Genomic DNA, 17885 nt, shown 5'->3' on the forward strand with positions numbered 1-17885 from the left:
GGAGAAGGCTCCAAGGAGACCTTAGAGCCCCTTCCAGTACCTAAAGGGGCTACAGGAAAGCTGGGGAGGGACTCTTGATCAGGGACTGGAGCGATAAGATGAGGGGAAGCAGTTTTATACTGAAAGAGGGGAGATTTAGATTAGATACTGGGAAGAAATTTTTCCCTCTGAGGGCGGTGACCCCCTGGCGCAGGGTGCCCCGAGAAGCTGTGGCTGCCCCATCCCTGGAGGTGTTCAAGGCCGGGTTGGACGGGGCTGGGAGCACCCTGGGCTGGGGGGAGGTGGCCCTGCCCAGGGCAGGGGGGTGGAACGAGATGGTCTTTAAGTCCCTTCCAACCCAAATCATTCTGATTGTACGATTTCCCCGCACTGTGGGTGTTATTTCAAACGCCTGCCGCCCAGTGACGAGACCACCCCACGACTCACCGCTCCCCTCCCCGTCAGCCCTTGTTCCCTGCCGGAGGCGGGTGGGCCAGGGGCATCTCCTCAGCCCGCCGCCACCCCTGAGGTCCTGCAAGGCAGAGGCTGCGGACGGGGGCGGCGGACACCCGGGAGCGGCCCCAGGTCTCACCAACCACCTCCCACCGCAGGTCCGGGATGCGCCCGCTACCTCCGGAGGGGTTCCCCCCTCGGGGGACCGTCCCAACCACGCATGCGCAGAGCCGCCCCCCTCCTCCGCTTTGCGCAGGCGCCTTCCGCCCGCCGCTGGGGGTTGGCGGCGTCCGGTAGTTGCCGCCGCTCGGTTCCGCCCGCGGCCTTGCGATGGCGAGCGGCTGTGTGGCGGAGGAAGAGGCGGCGGCTGACCCGTCCGGCGGCCCGCAGGAGCCGTGCTGTGTGTCGGCGGGGTGCTCCTGGCTCTGCGCGCCGCCGGACGGCCTGGCCCGGGCGCTCTGCCTGCAGCGGGATGCGGAGGGCGGCGAGGTCAGGTGAGGGCGGCGGCGCCAGGTGAGGGCGGCGGCGGAGGAGGGGACGCTGGGGGCCGCCCCGCCGGATCTGCTCAGGCGACGTGAGGGGGTGCCGGGCCGGGGCGGGCGGCGGGGCGGGAGCGGGCCTGGCGGGACAACGCGGCCGTGGCGCTTTCCCCCCGCAGCACCGAGGCCGTGGTGGTGGAGAGGCGGGCGGGCGGCGGCAGCGAGGCCCCCTGCGTGCTGCACCTGGAGTGCCGGCCGGCCGGCGCCGGGGAGATGGTCTCCGTCGGTATCCTGAGCGAGGCCCGGAACATGGAGGTGTACGTGGGCGAGGAGTACTGCGGGACCGGCCGGGGAGAGAGCCAGGGCGCCGCCCGGGCCCCGGGGTGAGTGGCGGCCGCGGGGGTGCCTGGAGCGGGAGGCGGGCGTGTGTGTGTGTGTGTGTGTGTGTGTGAAGACCTGGTGTCTGCACCGCGAAAGCCACCCGCTTTGGTCTTTCTTTAAGGTCTGTGCAAAACTTGTGAACGGGCATAGGCACTGCGGTCGTCTGGGGTAGCCCTGGTGTCCTCCTCACGGCTACTGGTGGCTTGCGCAAATGCTGCCGCCTTGGTAAAGATATAATGCTGCAGTTATGCTAGTTACCTTTCTGTTCTTTTGTAATTAGTGCAACGTTTAATTCAATAAGTTATAAATCGCTGCTCTGAAATTCTTTTGTGTAAGATGAGTTAGGACAGGCGCAACTTTTATCGTTTAATCTGTCTGAACAACAGATCTGCTCATCTCTTCAGCAACTCTCCTTTAGCTGATCTTCACCAGAAGATCTCTTGTCTCTTTGATAGGTAGCTATTTCACACTTTTAAGAACAAGAGAGAAAATAAAAAAAGAAGGATTTGTTTTCCCCTTCAGTACTTGCTTCTGTGCTTTGCCAGGGGAATTAAAGCAATGTCTTCTCTTTTGTTTTTAAGTCATTACATGGCACATCTGCTGCTTAATTAGCTAAATAAAACAGCCGACTCAGAGCCTCAGGGAAGATGTGTGAATAACGTACTGAACCTCAAAAGCTTCTCTAGTAAATAATGTACGTACGCATACAAATCCTTTTTTACATAAATATCCCATAAGATTCAATACAAGTTGCATATAAGCATTAAAACTGCTATACCACGTTAGAAATACGTTCTTGTTTCTTATCTAAACATTTACTGATATAAAGTACTTTTCTTTAGTAGAAATACTCTATATAGTGATGTCACAGCTCATTTATTTTACTTTTCTAGCGAAACTGGAAAGGTTACTTTATACAAAAAATACCTTAAGTTCGAATGCCCTGCAGCCTCCTGTAGAATTAAGGTAGGGAGTTGAACAGAATTGTTTTATTTTTCTTTGTCTTTTTAATCACTTAATTGACTAAATTGCCTTGCTCTTAGTCAAATTATTGTTTTTGTACACTTTATCACTTCATACAACCACTTAAAAATCTGTTAGATGGTACTTTGTCTTGATAGCAGAGTTCTTTTAAATTTATATGACAGTTTTCTTTTTATGAAGACTTAATATTTATATGAGTCTTAAAGGAAAAAAACTTCATAAACCAGATAAACTGCAGGTAATCAACAGTTGCTCTGTGATTAGAACTGTACTCTGATGTGGTTAAATAATATATGAAAATCTGTATGGCCACTGCTCTTAAGTGTTTAGAAGATTGAGGCCTGATTTATTTTTGGATTGTGCAGGCACCTCTGTTCTAGTCAGAATTTTCCGAAAAGTAATATCAAGGACAAATTGGCCTTATTTCCTTGAAAAAGAGTTCAGCATTGTTTTTCCCAAGCCTCAAAGAATAATGCATTGTCCCATACATACAAAGTAAACATGAAACTTTTTTTCTAACCAAAATATTTTTTTTTCCTTCTTGCCATAGCTGCTCTCCATTGGTGAGAAACAAAGAGTACTCATCAGTAAAATAATTGTACAAGTGAAAACGGTGTCTGCAAAACTAGCAGCTGATTTTCCTTCATTAGGCTCAAGCATAGATCTAGACAGAGTGCAAACTATAATGGAATCTATGGGATCTAAGTTGTCTCCAGGTGCTCAGCAACTCATGGACATGGTCCGATGTCAGCAGAAAGTAAGTCACTGTGCCATAAATATAAGTAGTACCGTGACCGTACCTTTTGTTACAGTTAAGCATGTTCTAAACTGATTTGGTGCAAAAGATTTTTTATTTTTCTTTTTTTTAACCCACACTTTCTGCCATTTTAATCCTGGTTTAGCTAGTTCCACACTTAAATGAATGCAGTGAATAAAGATTGTGTACTCAAGGAATCACTGTGCATACACCAAGTCCAGAGTTAGGAACCCTGTATCATCATCATTTTAAACTTCACTGCTCTCCTTTTGTTTGTTTCCATTGTCGCTGCTTGTCAGGGATGGTGGGCATGTTCCCTGTAATGTTTGGGGTGTAGGTGGATGGGCTGGTTTGTCTCCTTTATGGTTATTAAAAGCATGTCACCTTCAAGTAAAGGGAACGTGCTTACTTAAAGACTGAAAAGACAATTTACACATAATATGTACAGAGAAAATCTTTTCCATGCTTTTCCCTGCTTTTCCCTAAGAATGTAATTCAGAACTACTTTTAAAATCTTTACATCACACTAGTAGAATGCTGAGTTACAAAGTATCTATTGTTATTATTGTATAATTTCCAGTATATTTTAATACTTAAATATTAATTGTATTGGTCTTCTTCCCATCAGAACAGTTTACCTTTTGGAGACAAACTTAATTGGATCTTTGGGAAAAATTCAGACTTCGGAGGTGACCGTGCAATAGGTGGATTGTGCAGTGCAGCTATTCAGACATCACTAGATCAATCAGCCAGTGAACCTTTGCCTGTTAAAAATCATTTAACAAGTGAAACAGTATGTGAAGACTTAAAAATAAGTCGTGATCTGAACACTCAGGTACCTGGAAGAGGGAATGCTTTTGATTCTGAAAGACTGTCTACCCAGCAAGATACAGTTGACATCAGAAATGATTTTAAAGTCATGGAATCTTTGCATATGCAGGAACAAGCGAGTGAAACCCTGAATGTAGCTAATCCACAGGTGCTCCTTCCTTTTCTTCAAAACTTATGTAGTCAGGTAAATCATCTTCGTCTAAAAGATGGCAATAGGCATTTTGGTAAAAATGCGGTGACTAAAGAGGAAGGCATTCAGTGTGTCGGGTAAGTTAAAATTGGTACACTTATTAAAGTAGTAGTTTGACTGTATTTACTGACAAGTTTTAAAACATAGAATACATAATGTAAACATTTTATTCTCATTAACAGCAATAGTGAATCTTAAAATACATGGTTTTGAAGGCTGTGTGGTGATGAACATGATTACAATTATTTTTTCAGATGAGCTGCTTGAATATGGGAGTTTTTTTTCAGGAGAAATCACAAGATCATACATTGTTACTGAACTGTTTGTATCTTTTGCCTCCATTTCACATTTTATGATTTCAAGAAAAAGTATGGTCTTTCTGCAGTTACACATTTAGCTTGTCTTTTTCGTCTGTTACTACATTTTCATTTTGACTACTTCTGCCTCCTAAATTCTTCTCTCTTCCTTTCTTCACACTACGTGTCATGATCTTTCTGCTGTACTTGGTGTATCTTATCCCACCAATCTTTCCTGTCCCTCCTCATTTGTTGGCATTTACAGTGCAAACTTCTTAGTAGCACTAGTAGTGCACCCAGTTTGGTACCTAAGGAACAATAGTGAAAATGGTGAGATGTAGGAATATTGGGTAGGAACTGGGGTTCTAACAGAGCCTGAATGTCTCCAGCTCCTCAGAAAATGCAGTATTTTTAAAGAACACAGATGGAAAAACCAAGGAATCGCATAGTTTCTATAATTCTTCAAACACTTTAGCTGAGAAGAATAAAGTTTGCCATACTGGCAGAATTTAAACTCTGTGTATACTTTTGAGTTGTGTGGATTTTGTTAAACATTATTAAGCTGTCTAATGCATAATTGAGTCTTTGAAAAAATAAGGTTGAAAGGAGACGACTATATGCTGTAGCATGTTTGTAAAAAAAAATTCTGAGATGTAAAATGTGGCAGGCAGGCAAAGTATTTTACTTGTGCTGAAAACCTAATACCTTCCAAAGTTTATTGTCTAATAAATGAAATTTTACATTTAAAAGAAGTTCAAGTGCCCAGATCTGTCGTTAAGAAATAGGTTATACTTATTCTTATATTTGCTCTTTTCACAGAGTAGATCAACAGCCTGTTTGCTCCTATTTGGAAAAGATCATCTCAAAAAATATGGATCTGATGGAGAAAAAACTAATGGACTATATTGATCGTCAAATCCAGGCTCTTCAGACACATATAGATAATAAAATGGTTCTCTTAATGGACTTGGTTCAAAACTCAAAGCGAAACAAAATTTCACAAGCGCACTGTGATTCTAATGAAGGGTTCTCTAATGGAGAGAGATAGATGTATATAGATATAGGACTTCAACGTAAGTGCTTTAAGGGCAATTATTCTTTACAAACCTTAGTATTTATGGAGTTATAACTGTAAAGAACCTCAGTGTTGTTGACTTGCATTTTGTTACTGTAATTCTATCCACTATTGTACACAGTTGTTAGTTTTATGAAAGACCTTAAAAAATGTGTTGTTTTTCTTAAATATAAAAATTTTGTATGCCCTTTGTGGCTTATTTATTTAAAGAGCATTTAAAGAGCCGTATGAAATGCAGTTTTCATTTTCAGTTTGAACAGTGGAGAAGTACTCTAAATAAACTGAGTTACAGCTTATCTTTTCACCTACATGTAATCAGTTCACTTTTTTGTTGTCTTGATTTTTGATGTGTAATGTGTAGAACCAAATGTAGTTTCTTTGTGCTTTTGGTTTATTTTAATGCCACTCTTGTTGAAGATGTCTATTGCTCCATCTACAAGAGGAAGGGTAGTACCGGCATTGCCTAATTTAGGCTGTTTAAGGAGTCAGATTTAGAGAGACAGGAGAACTTGAACCCCAGCCTGGGTCCTTTGAAAGCCTTGCTGACTGTAAAGGCACCTAAATTAGGAATCTAGGCTCCTTAAGTGATAGCTAAAACAAGACTGTCATTGTCCTTTTCCCTCCTGGATTAATTGAGTCATGCAGGAACAACTGAAATGAATCTATACTTAGCAGACTTGTATTTATCTGTGTTTCATTATACTAAGAAATGTAAGTACTTCATTTGTGGTTTCTCTCAAGGGGATGTCGTTGCCAGGTAGAAGGTGCTGGGGTAGGATCTGCTGCATGTAAACTGCCTTAGGCCAGAGAAGGAGCCTTATTGTGTCATATTTGCTTCAACCTGTTGGGATCAGTTCTGCTGTCATCTGGGAAGGCAGAAATGTGAGTCGAAGTCTCTCTTTTGTGGAATGTCGAGCTTCATACTTCGTTCTCTTTTGCTTTTCAAATTCTGGGGTGCATCATTTAACTTGGACTGTATAGGGACTTAATGGTCAACTCTGAATTTGGATGTAGAAGCGTTGGTTGTATTTGGTGTCTTAAAATGCATTGAGCAAAAGCTATTGATGGGGAAGTAAGTGTTGACTCAACAAGCAGCACAGGCACGTACAATCCAGTATCTTTATCTAATCTATCTAGTATTTTCTTATTCAGGAAAACTAATGTCTTTTGAAGACTCAGATCTTGATGGTAGCAACCCACAGGAGTAGATTTTTGAAGAGAGGATAATTTGCTTTGAACAGACATCTCACAGTTGTCCCTGAGCTTAACTTATGTCAGGTGCAGTTTTGAAGTGATTTGAAAAGATAAAACCAGGGTGTTTTTTTCTGTTTGTTTTAATTAAAAAGGACCTAAATTATCTTGTACTCTACAAATCACTTTACATGTGTAAAGTTAGCTTTTAGATGTTTTCTAACAAACACCCTGAGGTAGACACATTCTTTTTCAACAAAGTCATTTAAGATACAGTATGAGGTTAAGAGTTTTTTTCAATTACAAAAGAAGTTGAAATATGTTTCCAAGCATTGTTGTATTCCAAGGCTGTTAGTTTATTGATTTTTCTTTTCTTTGGTTTGTGTGGGTTTTTTTGGTTTTTTTCTTTGTTTGGTTTGGGGTTTTTACCTCTCCCCTCTTTGGGTGACAAATCTGAATAGAAGTTGACACAAATTCAAAATATCCTGAAGTAGTTAATATGAGTTCTGGATTTTTTGGTAGCCGTATCCTGCCTGGCGTTTGTGATATTTTAGTATCACAGCTACCACAATGACAATATTTGAAATTAAAACCACAAATGAAAGAGTGTAGAAGCTGTATTGTTGCAGGTTCGGGGTATCTTCAGCATCTGCTTTAGTGAGGGATTCTGTGTAGAGAAAAAAAACAAAGTGGGATGTTTAAAGTTTTGAATATCGTGTCATTTCAATGAAAATTAAAAAAGCATTTGTTTTCAGATGTTTTGGTTCTGAGGAGCTGACCTACACCGACTGCAAATTCTGAATCTGTAGTACTGAAGAGTTGTAAAAACTTGTAATAAAAAATAATTGTGTGGAAGAGCATCACAATATTAACAAATTCTTTGGTGTCACTGTGGCCAAGTTTCTGGCAAGCAGTACTGTCATTATCTTTAGAACTGGATAAATGGGAGACACTTTTGCTGAAGCAAAGCTGGGCAAAAAAGAAACTTGTGGTTCTCACCCTCTGCCTTTTAATGGTTTACTAGCTGGTTCTTGGTAAAACTCTGTAAATCGTGGAAGATACTGTGAGAATTAATCTATGTTTTATAATACTTTGATCTATTTTCACTTGAATCTTTTTCACATGCATGTGTCCAGTTTCTAGCGTATGGATGCAAACTTTCACCATTGAAATAAATTGGAACGTGTTTAAAATGCTGCTAGAGTTCAGAAAGGTTAATAATTATTTAACAAAGAAAGATGTTTATTACTATTAAGAGCATGATTAATGCTTAATGCTTCTTAGATCTGACACCTGAAGGCCTGTGCCACAATGTGCTTTCGTCAGGTGAAGTTTTGCGCTCAGTAAAAGTTAGAACAACGGCTGTAGTGGTAGTTGGAATATGAGCCCTTAAAAACAGCTTTAGAAAAAGCCATGTTTTGCCATCTGTTCTACATTAGCTCATCCAGACTAGACCGCTCTAGAGCAAATTGCAAACGGTGCTAAAGAATATGGCAGCTTGGGGTCACTAAAGTTTGGTTGTCTCTGAAAGAGCTTTGCAGCTCTCATTTAAAAGCACGGTGCTTTTGCGTTGTGCTCCAGTGGGTGTCCCTGCCATGTTGCTGTTCTAATAGGCAGTACATACAGGGTGAGGATTTAACCTCTGGAATAAGCCATCGGTGTTTATCATCTGGCATAGCTTTTCTGCACTACCAACAAATAAAACTGAGTGAAATTGAGTGAGAAGACACACGGCTTGTAACAAAGCTTGACCGTGATGTGGGACGTGCTCGTTAAGTAGTCTGTGGCTTTCAGAAATGAGCCCTGGTCCTATGTATGCCTCATCGAAAAATGTCGCATTTGAAAATTTGAAATCTCTTGCCACTTATAACTTTTTCTGAATACATAGATCCTGCGTACAGTACTCTTGTACCTAGGAGTGAGTGCTGCATTTTCTGCTGCAAAGAGCACACCTTCATCCAAAAGGCCGTCAGTCTGTTGGTTTGGAAAGTACTTCTGTGATCTCACAAACCACAAACTTCGTTGAACCCATTGCTCTGATGCCACGTTGGCTTTGAGTTAGTGTAATTCACTTACTTCATTAGTGGAATGAAGGTAACTTATTTACACCAAGGAACAGCTTAATCAGATTCTTAATTTATGTATTTCCTTACCGGAGTGATCAGCAGACCTGAGGTCTCTTTTCAGGCGGATGGGACCTATTACGGTATTAGTTTTCCACATGTATGAAGAAATAGCTCTTTTTTGCCTGGAGACACAGCCTTTAGTACAGCGAGAGTTTGCTTCTTTGCTGTCGCAGATTAAAATATCACACTGGAGGTAAACGGATGGAAAGCTCCGCAGGAACCTGAAGGCGTTAAATTTGAATCTTCCATAGTGTTCAAGTGGTGGGTAGGTTACCACAGTGTCGTCTTTATTGCAGCTGCAACAGAATTGACAGAGCTGTTAAAGTAGCCCACATACAGTAATCATTCTTGCTAACTGTAACCACAGCATTTAAGGAGAGCATTATTTTTACATGTGGGCATACAATAACGTGCTGCTTTTCCTCTCCCCAGTGCAACGTGGTGCTTGTTTTTTCCTAGCTCTCTGTATGTAATGCCTTCAAATGTCTATGAAATTTAGCTTCCAGTCACAGGCTACTAAAGAAGGTAAGTGGAAGAGAGACAAAAGAACTATGGTTGATGTTTCGATTATATTTCCTCACCAATTGGGAGACAGTCATAAAAAAGTTTAGACTCTTACCCACTTCTGATTAAGTCATACGTCAGCGATCCAAAATCAGGTTGTGGAGATGCTATACAGGTATCAACGAACACCAAAAGGTTTGGGTCAGCGGAATGAAGACTGACTTGAGCAAAAAGAGTTTGGTTCAAGTCTACGTAATACGGGGACTGACGTACGGGCTTGGAGAATGAATCTGACTCATAGAATGACATGCTGACATTGTATCTTCCCGTGGCGGTTGTGTTTTGGATTATATTATTTTTCGCTATGTAAACGACTTCTAAGGTTGAATTGTTTTCCATTTTGCATTTCACAATAATCTGTATGCCCTTTTGACGGGTGATAATGTTGCCAGTTGCAGAGAAAGAGATGATGTTGGTGTAAGTGATGCTCTGACCGTCGTCCTGTAAAAGGAATCATACGAAGTGCTCAGTTGTGATTATGTGAGCGGTGCGTTGTACTGAAGTTACGCAGCCCCCAGCTATGCTTAGAGGCTCAAGTTACCTTTGAAATGAGAAACAAGTTGCAACCAAAAAGCCATTATCAACCTTCCTCCTGGTATTTTTTTCAAAATGCTGAACCAACCCCCGCAGCTAAAAGGTTAAGGAAGCGTGCATGGAGCGTGGGAAGTACCACAGTTACGCTTCAGTCACCCACATCAAAATAATGTGATGATCTAGCTCTTGGGAATCTTCCCATCTTAGGCTTTTGCCCCTTTCCTTGTGACTCCCGGAGAAGTGCCAGCCCTATCGCTCGCAGAGAATGCTTAAGTTACATACCTAACATTGTGCTACTTCTGATAACCAGGGTTGGAGAGGGTATGAAACGTTTGGGGTTAATTTGAGTGGATTCTCCTGGACTTCCTTTGAAAGGTTCGTTGAGCATCAGGTTCTTAAGAGGAAAAATGTTCTTTCTACTTCAAGACTGGAAACGTGCAATGAGATGAGCTAAGTGACAGTAAATCAGCTTATTTGGGTGCTATTCATAAACTGCTTTAACAAGCTCTTATCATTCATAATCATGGAATCATAGGTAGTCTATCGTTAGCTTATTCACAGAACTCTTCCCCTCTCTTTTTTACCTTTTTCGTTGTTCCACAGCTGGCTAATGGGAAGGAAAAGATCACTGAATCTGTTACAACGGGACTGCACGATGGATCATTCAGCTGTAGGTGAGTTCCATCATAACCAAGGGAGGCCAGGTAAGACTTGCTCAAAACAATTTTCATGGTATCTGAAGAGCACGTAAGGAATGCTGCCGTTGCAAGAGAAATTAAAAACACAGAATGAACCATGTTAACACAAACTGCATTCATTTCTCACTCGATCTATTTCCTTGAACCTGTCGCGTCGTTCTTAATTTGTCTGAGCCTGAAATGGCCCATGAGCACTTGAGGCCATGCAGGAGTCGGGACGAAATTTCATACTTGACTTAAAAAATGTTAGATAAGCAAAATGATGGAAAACGCGTGCTGAAAGTTTAATTTTAAACTCAGTAACACAGAATGAATTGCAGCCTTGGTAAAAGGGAAAAAGAATCTAAAGTGCTACTGCAGAATGGTGGGTGAGAACATTGATTTATGGCAGACATCAAGGCTTTAGAGGCTCCCTTTCCACCCGGATTAATGAGAAGATGGACATGCAAACATATGGAACCAGTAACAAAAATGGTCTAGCTCTGAGGGAATGGAAATTAAAACACACCTAACCCTGTTTGACTAACCATAGAATCATAGAATGGTTTGGGTTGGAAGGGACCTTGAAGACCATTTGGTTCCCACCCCCCTGCCATGGGCAGGGACACCTGCCACCAGACCTGGTTGCTCCCAGCCCCGTCCAACCTGGCCTTGAACACCTCCAGGGACGGGGCAGCCACAGCTTCTCTGGGCAACCTGGGCCAGTGCCTCACCACCCTCGGAGTGAAAAATTTCCTCCTAATATCTAATCTAAATCTCCCTTCTTCCAGTTTGAAGTCATTCCCCCTCATCCTATCACTATAGGCCCTTATAAGAAGTCCCTCTCCAGCTTTCTTGTAGATGCCCTTCAGAAGGGGCTCTAAGGTCTCCCCGGAGCCTTCTCTTCTCCAGGCTGAATAGCCCAAACTCTCTCAGCCTGTCCTCACAGCAGAGAGGCTCCAGCCCTCGGAGCATCTTCATGGCCTCCTCTGGCCCTGCTCCAACAGGTCCATGTCCTTCTTATGTTGAGGGCTCCAGAGCTGCACGCAATATTCCAGGTGGGGTCTCACCAGAGCCGAGTAGGGGGACAGAATCCCCTCCCTCGCCCTGCTGGCCACGTGCAGTGCAGACCATTTTCCTTAGTATCTCGGGGAACAAAACCATTAAAACTAACCAGTTAAAAAAAAGTTTACATCTCTCCGGTAGTAACAATGCCTGCTTGTCCACAAGAAGGAAAGACTCAGATTTTTCAGTAGTGCTGGCCGGAAAAAGGACCAAAAAGTGAAAGAACAGACTTTGCTTCACAGATGGGTCAGGTAATAACTTATGCTCTTTAGGTGACACTGATGTGGGATTTTTGTACGTAAAGAGGGTTAGCGACTACCAATAAAAAGGCTTAAATCCTCTGTATCAACCATCGTTTCTTTCTGATATTTATAAGGGAAGAATCGTAGGTGAGAGTAAGAAAGGGCACCGTATTCCTGTAGGCGGTGTACTCACTGTCAGGCTCCACTGGGGCTGGCAGCGGGACACTGGTGTACTGGGCGGAAAATCCTCTGTAGGAGTTGGCGTAGTCTGTGAACAGCACAACTGTCATAATGTTTGAAGAAGATTCAAACGTGGGCTGAGTACGGCCGCATACTTTTCCTATTAGGCCAGTGTTAGTGGCAAGGCCGTCATAGACTGCTGTAAAGTCAAATTGACAGTTTCGGTCTAGTTCCAGGCTGCGGACGGAGAAAAAATAATTACAGGGTAGTCTGAGTATAGAGAACATCGCTCATACCGGATAGAGGATCCGGTGCAGACAGTGTCTGAAGAATTCCAGTTAATTGTAATAAAAGAATGGAGAATAAAAGAACATGTAAATAGACATTATTAAAACCAAATAAAACAGGGAAAACCTTTAAGGCAAGAAATACGTAGGAGCGTGATTCTGCTTGCGTTGAAATAACATTTTGCTATTGCTCTCAACGGAAGCTGGATCAGCTATGTTTTTATAGCTCTGATACTGTATATATATGGATTGCTAATTATTTACTAAAAATAACCACACATTCAAATGCATATATAGAAATATATAAAAATAATCATATATCTGAAAGAGTTTTTAAAGATTAGGGTTGACTTATGCGGGTCTCTGAAACCTCTTGTCACCAGAGGAAGGCTCTTGCCGTTTTATCGAGCTGCTTGAGAGCTTCTCTCCGTGCTTGCCGCCCTTGGTGAAAAGCTCCAGCTGTCCTGGGGTGGGTGGATCCCTCCAGAACCACATCTCTGTTCCTGCATCAGCAGCTGGATCCTGGCCGGGACTGGTGGGGACTTACACCACACCGTGCGGAGTTTGTCATCTCACAGGGCAGTGGTCAAGGTGATGATTTCCTATAGAATTCTGTACGTTCCATACTAAATTCTTACACAGCATTCTGCAGTCTGAATGCCTCAAGAAATGTTCTTGAAGATACTAGGCTTTGAAGTCCCTTGGTCTTGAGACTTTCCCCAATGTCAACTGCTATAGGGAAAGCCAAAAAAGGGCTACCAGCCCACTACGTATGGGAGACCAACCCTGATAAAGAGCAGTGGGGGTCAGGGAAGCCCATGCTGGTTTGGTTTCCTTATGCCAACGCTGCCATCAGCATTTGTACTTGGAAGTACTTGAGCCACTGCTGCCCTCTTCTTTGCCCAACGGCCGGCAATACCGAGGGACACACACTTTGGGCCATATTTGCTTTATTCTTCTTTTGAGCCTCAGTTCTAAATTGCAATTACGGTGCACGTGGTGGTTTTAAACACGTTCCTTATGTAGCAAAACCTTTGCGGATTTAAATTCAGATCATTCAGGCTGGCTTCAAATGGACCTACACCGCCCGGCTGGTCGCCTGAAATGCGATCTGCGTTTCACTGACTGGCGCCGCAGGAGCTATAGGATAACGTATAGTGATGTGAAACACATTGCAATTACTTTATCACGAGTCCGCAAAGCACGTTTGTTTTAGAAGTGTATAGATGTTCTGAAAGTCTGAAAGCACTTCTGCTTCCTGGGGTTAAAGTAATGCCTTTAAGCAGAATGAGAAAAGAGCAATAGAGCATTAGGGCATGTACTCACAAAAAATCCTGAAACTGTAAATGTATCTTTGAGTTTTTTGGTGTTTCTATGTGCCAGACGCAGTATGTTAATTCAGGGTAAGGTGCTGGGTAGTTGGGGCTGGCAAGTGTCCCATTGGGACTCGTTAATTGTCCCCCACAATTCTGTTCTGAAAAGAAGAGTAGATACATTGTTAACGTAATGGTATGTATAACGAGCCATAAAAAAAAAAAAAAAAAATATCTGAAGTTAGGTAGCTAGCAGGACTGTTTCTGTGGGACTCCATTCCTTTGGACGTGATTAAAGATGCTAAAGATAGAACTTCTATACAGACTTTCAGGTCAGGTGGATGTTACAGAATGAAGCCTATTGTCACTGTGGTGTATCTGCAGGGCACAGTGTAGTCACCTCTGAGACGGCTGTGGATAAGTTAGCTGTGATACCATGAGCAATTTAGCTATATCTATGTTTTGGGTAAATAAGTTTGACATATTGAAAAACTGCTAATGAAGATGCTATACCAGCCGAAAGAAACCCTGGGAGACTTTATATTAGAGAAACCGACGAGGCCTTGGTCGTGACCTATATGGAAGTGCAAAATCTTCACGTTTGAGAGAGATTTTACTTGATAGACAAAGGCAAACTAAAATCAAGTCAGTGGAAACCTCAGAAAGTCAAATGTAGGCTAGAAATGGGACACAATTTTTCACCAGCAAAGTTAAACGCTGGAGCAGCATAAACTAGGATGTAGTAACTACTCTGTAAAATTGAAGCTTTTAGGAGCTCGGTACCATGCCACTGAGATCAGCAGAAGCAAAGGAACTGGTCGCAAGCTAAGACTGATTTTGCCCAAGCTTTTCTTACCTTTAAAGGAATAAAAGTAAGGAGCTTGTTGAATGAAAACCTCTTATTGACTTCTGTGACATGTACTCAGCAGAAGTTCTGACTAGGTGGTCTCTTTCTGGTTAAACGCTATCATATTTGCAAACAGAGTAAATTTAGTGGAAGCCTGTAATTAAAAGCGGAGTCCCATAATGCCTTCTTTGCCATCATTTTTTCTGAGAAAAAACGCGCTTTTTAGGCTCTCCAGCGAGTGCACTATCATTTTGCTGCCTCCTTCCTTCCGCTGATTCCCCCCCCCGCAACATTCTCTAAGGGCTAAAGAACTGAGTGAGACTAATTAAATATTCTGTTAGTAGTCACAAATTGCTGTCCTAATGGTGCGATTCAACTGGTATTTAATGGCTGCATTAAGTTCCGACTTACTTGTTCCTGGTGAAAAGAAGTAGTAGAAGGCAAAGAAGTTTCGTGTGAAAGCCATGGAGTTTGTTGTAATGAGAAACGTTAAACTGTCTGAAGACGATTCGAGTACTGGGACTGCATCAGTGTCGTTACATACTTGTCCAAGAAGAGGCGAATTGGTCGAGGGACCGTCATATATTTTAATGCTTTCTGTTTCACAGCTTGAAGCAGGAGCAAATCTATTGAAAAAACACGGTGAGAACTACCTAAGCTCACTGATGGATATATGAGCTCTCCGGAGCCCACAACACACGTTCGATACAAAGGAATATTTGGAGGCCATATTTTCCTGCGCTGTGTTCTAATGGCATGAAACCGTACAAAAGCATCTGGAGGAAATACTTACGTAAAATAGGAGAAGGTGAGCCTAATAGTTTGATTCACATTCCTCTGAATTTGCCAGACGCAGCTCGCATTTGCATTTAGTTCAATCTTTAACGCTTTGTTGAGGTCATGGAGTGAAGCACCACAGCGAGGTACACCTACTGAAGAACAGCAGCAACAAAAACCAGCTTGCAAGGATAGCTCTCAAGTTTCCTCTTGCAATAAGATTTCTTCCTCCACCATGCAAAGACTCTGGGATGGTGCATCATGGAACGGACATGCAAAATGTACTTTTTTTTTTTTTTTTTCATTTATAATATGAAAGAATCAAATAGTAAAAGAATATTAGAAAACACTTTTTATCCTCGTTTTCCTAGTAGCAGAGAAAAGGAGAGCCAGGGCAACAAATATCACAGATGAAGCCAATGGCAAAACTGGAAATGCCAAATGATATAGGACATGTCAGCAACTCCTTTCTGCAAGGTTGGTCACCACAAGCACCTCAAGCCTCCTGTCTTCCCCCTACGCTGAGTTCCTAAAGATCGTTGAACCCAGTTCTAAGTTTCAACCTTTTACTTAAAAGCATTTGGGAACCTACACCCAAGGAATCAAAAAGGCTTTTCAGATTTGAGCTTCTGAAGGACTGTGTGTAGGATTACCGTATATTTACTGCTGTATATTTACTGTTCTGATCCTCTGTCTCTGAAAGGATGCTGCTAAAGAGGAAAAGCTTTAGAGGATGGCAACAAAGGTGATCAAAAGTTTAGAATAGCTCCCAGAGAAGGAATAAGTAAATAGACCGAAGCATTTCAGGTCAGAAAAGAGATAACTAAGGGAGAAAGGAGGTGCTAGAGGTCTATACATTTATGAAGAGGGTTAATATGAGATATTTTCTTCCAGTACAATAGCTCAATGGCCTGGAATGAAACCTTTTAGCTGTAATTTTGGAACAAACAAAAGGAACTGGCTCTTTGCATATGGATCTTTGCTGCAGGGTGATGTAGATTTAAAGGAAAACATCAAAACAGGTCAAACCCATGAAAGAAAAAGCCTTTGGTAACCACTAAAGACAAAGATAGCGCTTCCTCTCTGGTTCAGGATGTTCTGAACCATGTTTGTTTGTTACTGGGAGAGCATTCAGGGGAAGTATTATGCAGGCTTGCGTCCGTGTTCTTGCCTGAGCATCCTCTGCTGACTGTTACTGGGTTCAGGGTGCGGGGCTAGCTGGACTTGTACTCTTTTGAAAAAACACAAACCAACCATGGTTGACATCCCTAACATCACTTAATGAACGTTACTAAGTTATGAAGTAGTTGTGGTAATGACCATTGTACAGGAAACTTTAGAAAAAGTTTGTAACCCATTATGACCGTGAGATCTCCTTACTACTTCAATATTAGTCTAAAAATAATGGTCTAAAACAGCAGGAAGAATTTCCTATATAGCGTATGCCATCCCTGATTAAAAGTTCAGGCTTTCTGATGAACTCCAGAGGGTAAAGAAAGGTTTAGGAGAGGTTCTTCTCATCACATGGGAAACCTCCCGATTGTAAGAGCATGACAAGGTCAGCTTTGCCCTTCCCTCCCTCCCTCCCTCCCGCTGGGCTGTCCCGTAGCCAGGCACCACTAGCCCAGCTCCGCAGCAATACTTCGTTATCCTACGGTAGCTACCCACCATTCACCAGGTAAATTGCTGCTGTGAGCACAGGACGCTGATCCCAAATTGAGCAACAAATGACTATCTATTGCGTCTGATTGAAAAAAAAAAAAAAAAAAAAAAAACAAACAAGAAACACAACTGAAAATAAGCCAATCTCTTTTAAAAAGCCACTGTTTCTCAAGTGAGTCACTTTATTCCTGTTGCTCCAATACAGTATTCATTTAGAAATGCAAATTTCCATTCCAGAGTAAAATGTTTTCAAAATCGAGTTCTTGAGTTAAAAATATGCCATAGGTATTCACATATCGCAAAATATTTTTTTTTTTCTTATTTAACATTTTTAATACTTGTTGGCACATTTGGGTGTTACTATTGTGCAGCAGTACATTAAAATAAGATGCACTTTTAGAGATACATTTAACGTTTTCCCTTCTGTTGCCTGTAAAATACCTATTGTGCAAAAATGAATAGAATTTCACAGATGACAAAAAGACTGGGTTTCCATACCTGTGGATTCTATGGAGTTGTCTTGGGCGAGAGCTAAAGCAGCTATGAGAGGCAGGAGGAGGCACTGTCTAAGCGCCGTCATTTTGATGGCCGCTGGGGAGATTAGGCTTTTCTAGCTTTTATACCCCCTGCTGTTTCGTAATCATCTTGTATTACACGGTATCGCGGAGGGAGGGCTTAATCTCTGGGTTGATGTTCCTTTTTAACAGATATAAATGAGAAAGTAACAGGTGTGCCCCCCCCCCCCTTTTTTTTTTTTTTTTAAATGTGTACTGTGTGGAGTAAGTTTACCTGTGCTTTTGTCAGCTCTCGTGGGTTCAAAGCATGTTTTTCAGCTGATTTCATTGAGCATCTGTTCAGGTGTGTTGAGAGGAGCAGGACTGTTCTGGAAGGGATGGCCAGACTCCCTCGGGAGACACATTCAGCAGTTTTGGTCAGCAGGAGCTTGGTTTTTCCCACCTTCGTTTTGACGCCTGTCCTTTTAGGATGGACCAGGC

At 42.3% G+C, this 17885-nt stretch overlaps 2 protein-coding genes across 2 annotated transcripts; one reads left to right on the forward strand and one right to left on the reverse strand.

The window, feature by feature from the left end:
- The first annotated feature begins 717 nt into the window (after positions 1–717).
- On the forward strand, positions 718–5724 carry LOC309674169 (ATPase PAAT). Its single transcript, XM_082486141.1, has 6 exons — positions 718–926; positions 1091–1294; positions 2186–2258; positions 2827–3033; positions 3662–4131; positions 5170–5724. Exons 1-6 carry the CDS (start codon positions 763–765, stop codon positions 5396–5398), a joined length of 1347 nt encoding a protein of 448 aa, XP_082342267.1. The 5' UTR covers positions 718–762; the 3' UTR covers positions 5399–5724.
- Positions 5725–6342: 618 nt separating this feature from the next.
- Positions 6343–17470, reverse strand: CUZD1 (CUB and zona pellucida like domains 1; the record flags this gene model as incomplete). The annotated part of the gene is made up of 9 exons (XM_082486229.1): positions 6343–7283; positions 8770–9038; positions 9362–9747; positions 10425–10597; positions 12018–12241; positions 13618–13765; positions 14863–15077; positions 15245–15380; positions 17389–17470. The coding sequence occupies 9 exons, from the start codon at positions 17468–17470 to the stop codon at positions 7111–7113; spliced, it is 1806 nt and encodes a 601-aa protein (XP_082342355.1). The 3' UTR covers positions 6343–7110.
- Between the last annotated feature and the right edge of the window lie 415 nt (positions 17471–17885).

This window comes from Vanellus vanellus (assembly GCF_965231255.1).
Source record: "Vanellus vanellus genome assembly, chromosome: 7".
NCBI classification, from domain to species: Eukaryota; Metazoa; Chordata; class Aves; order Charadriiformes; family Charadriidae; genus Vanellus; species Vanellus vanellus.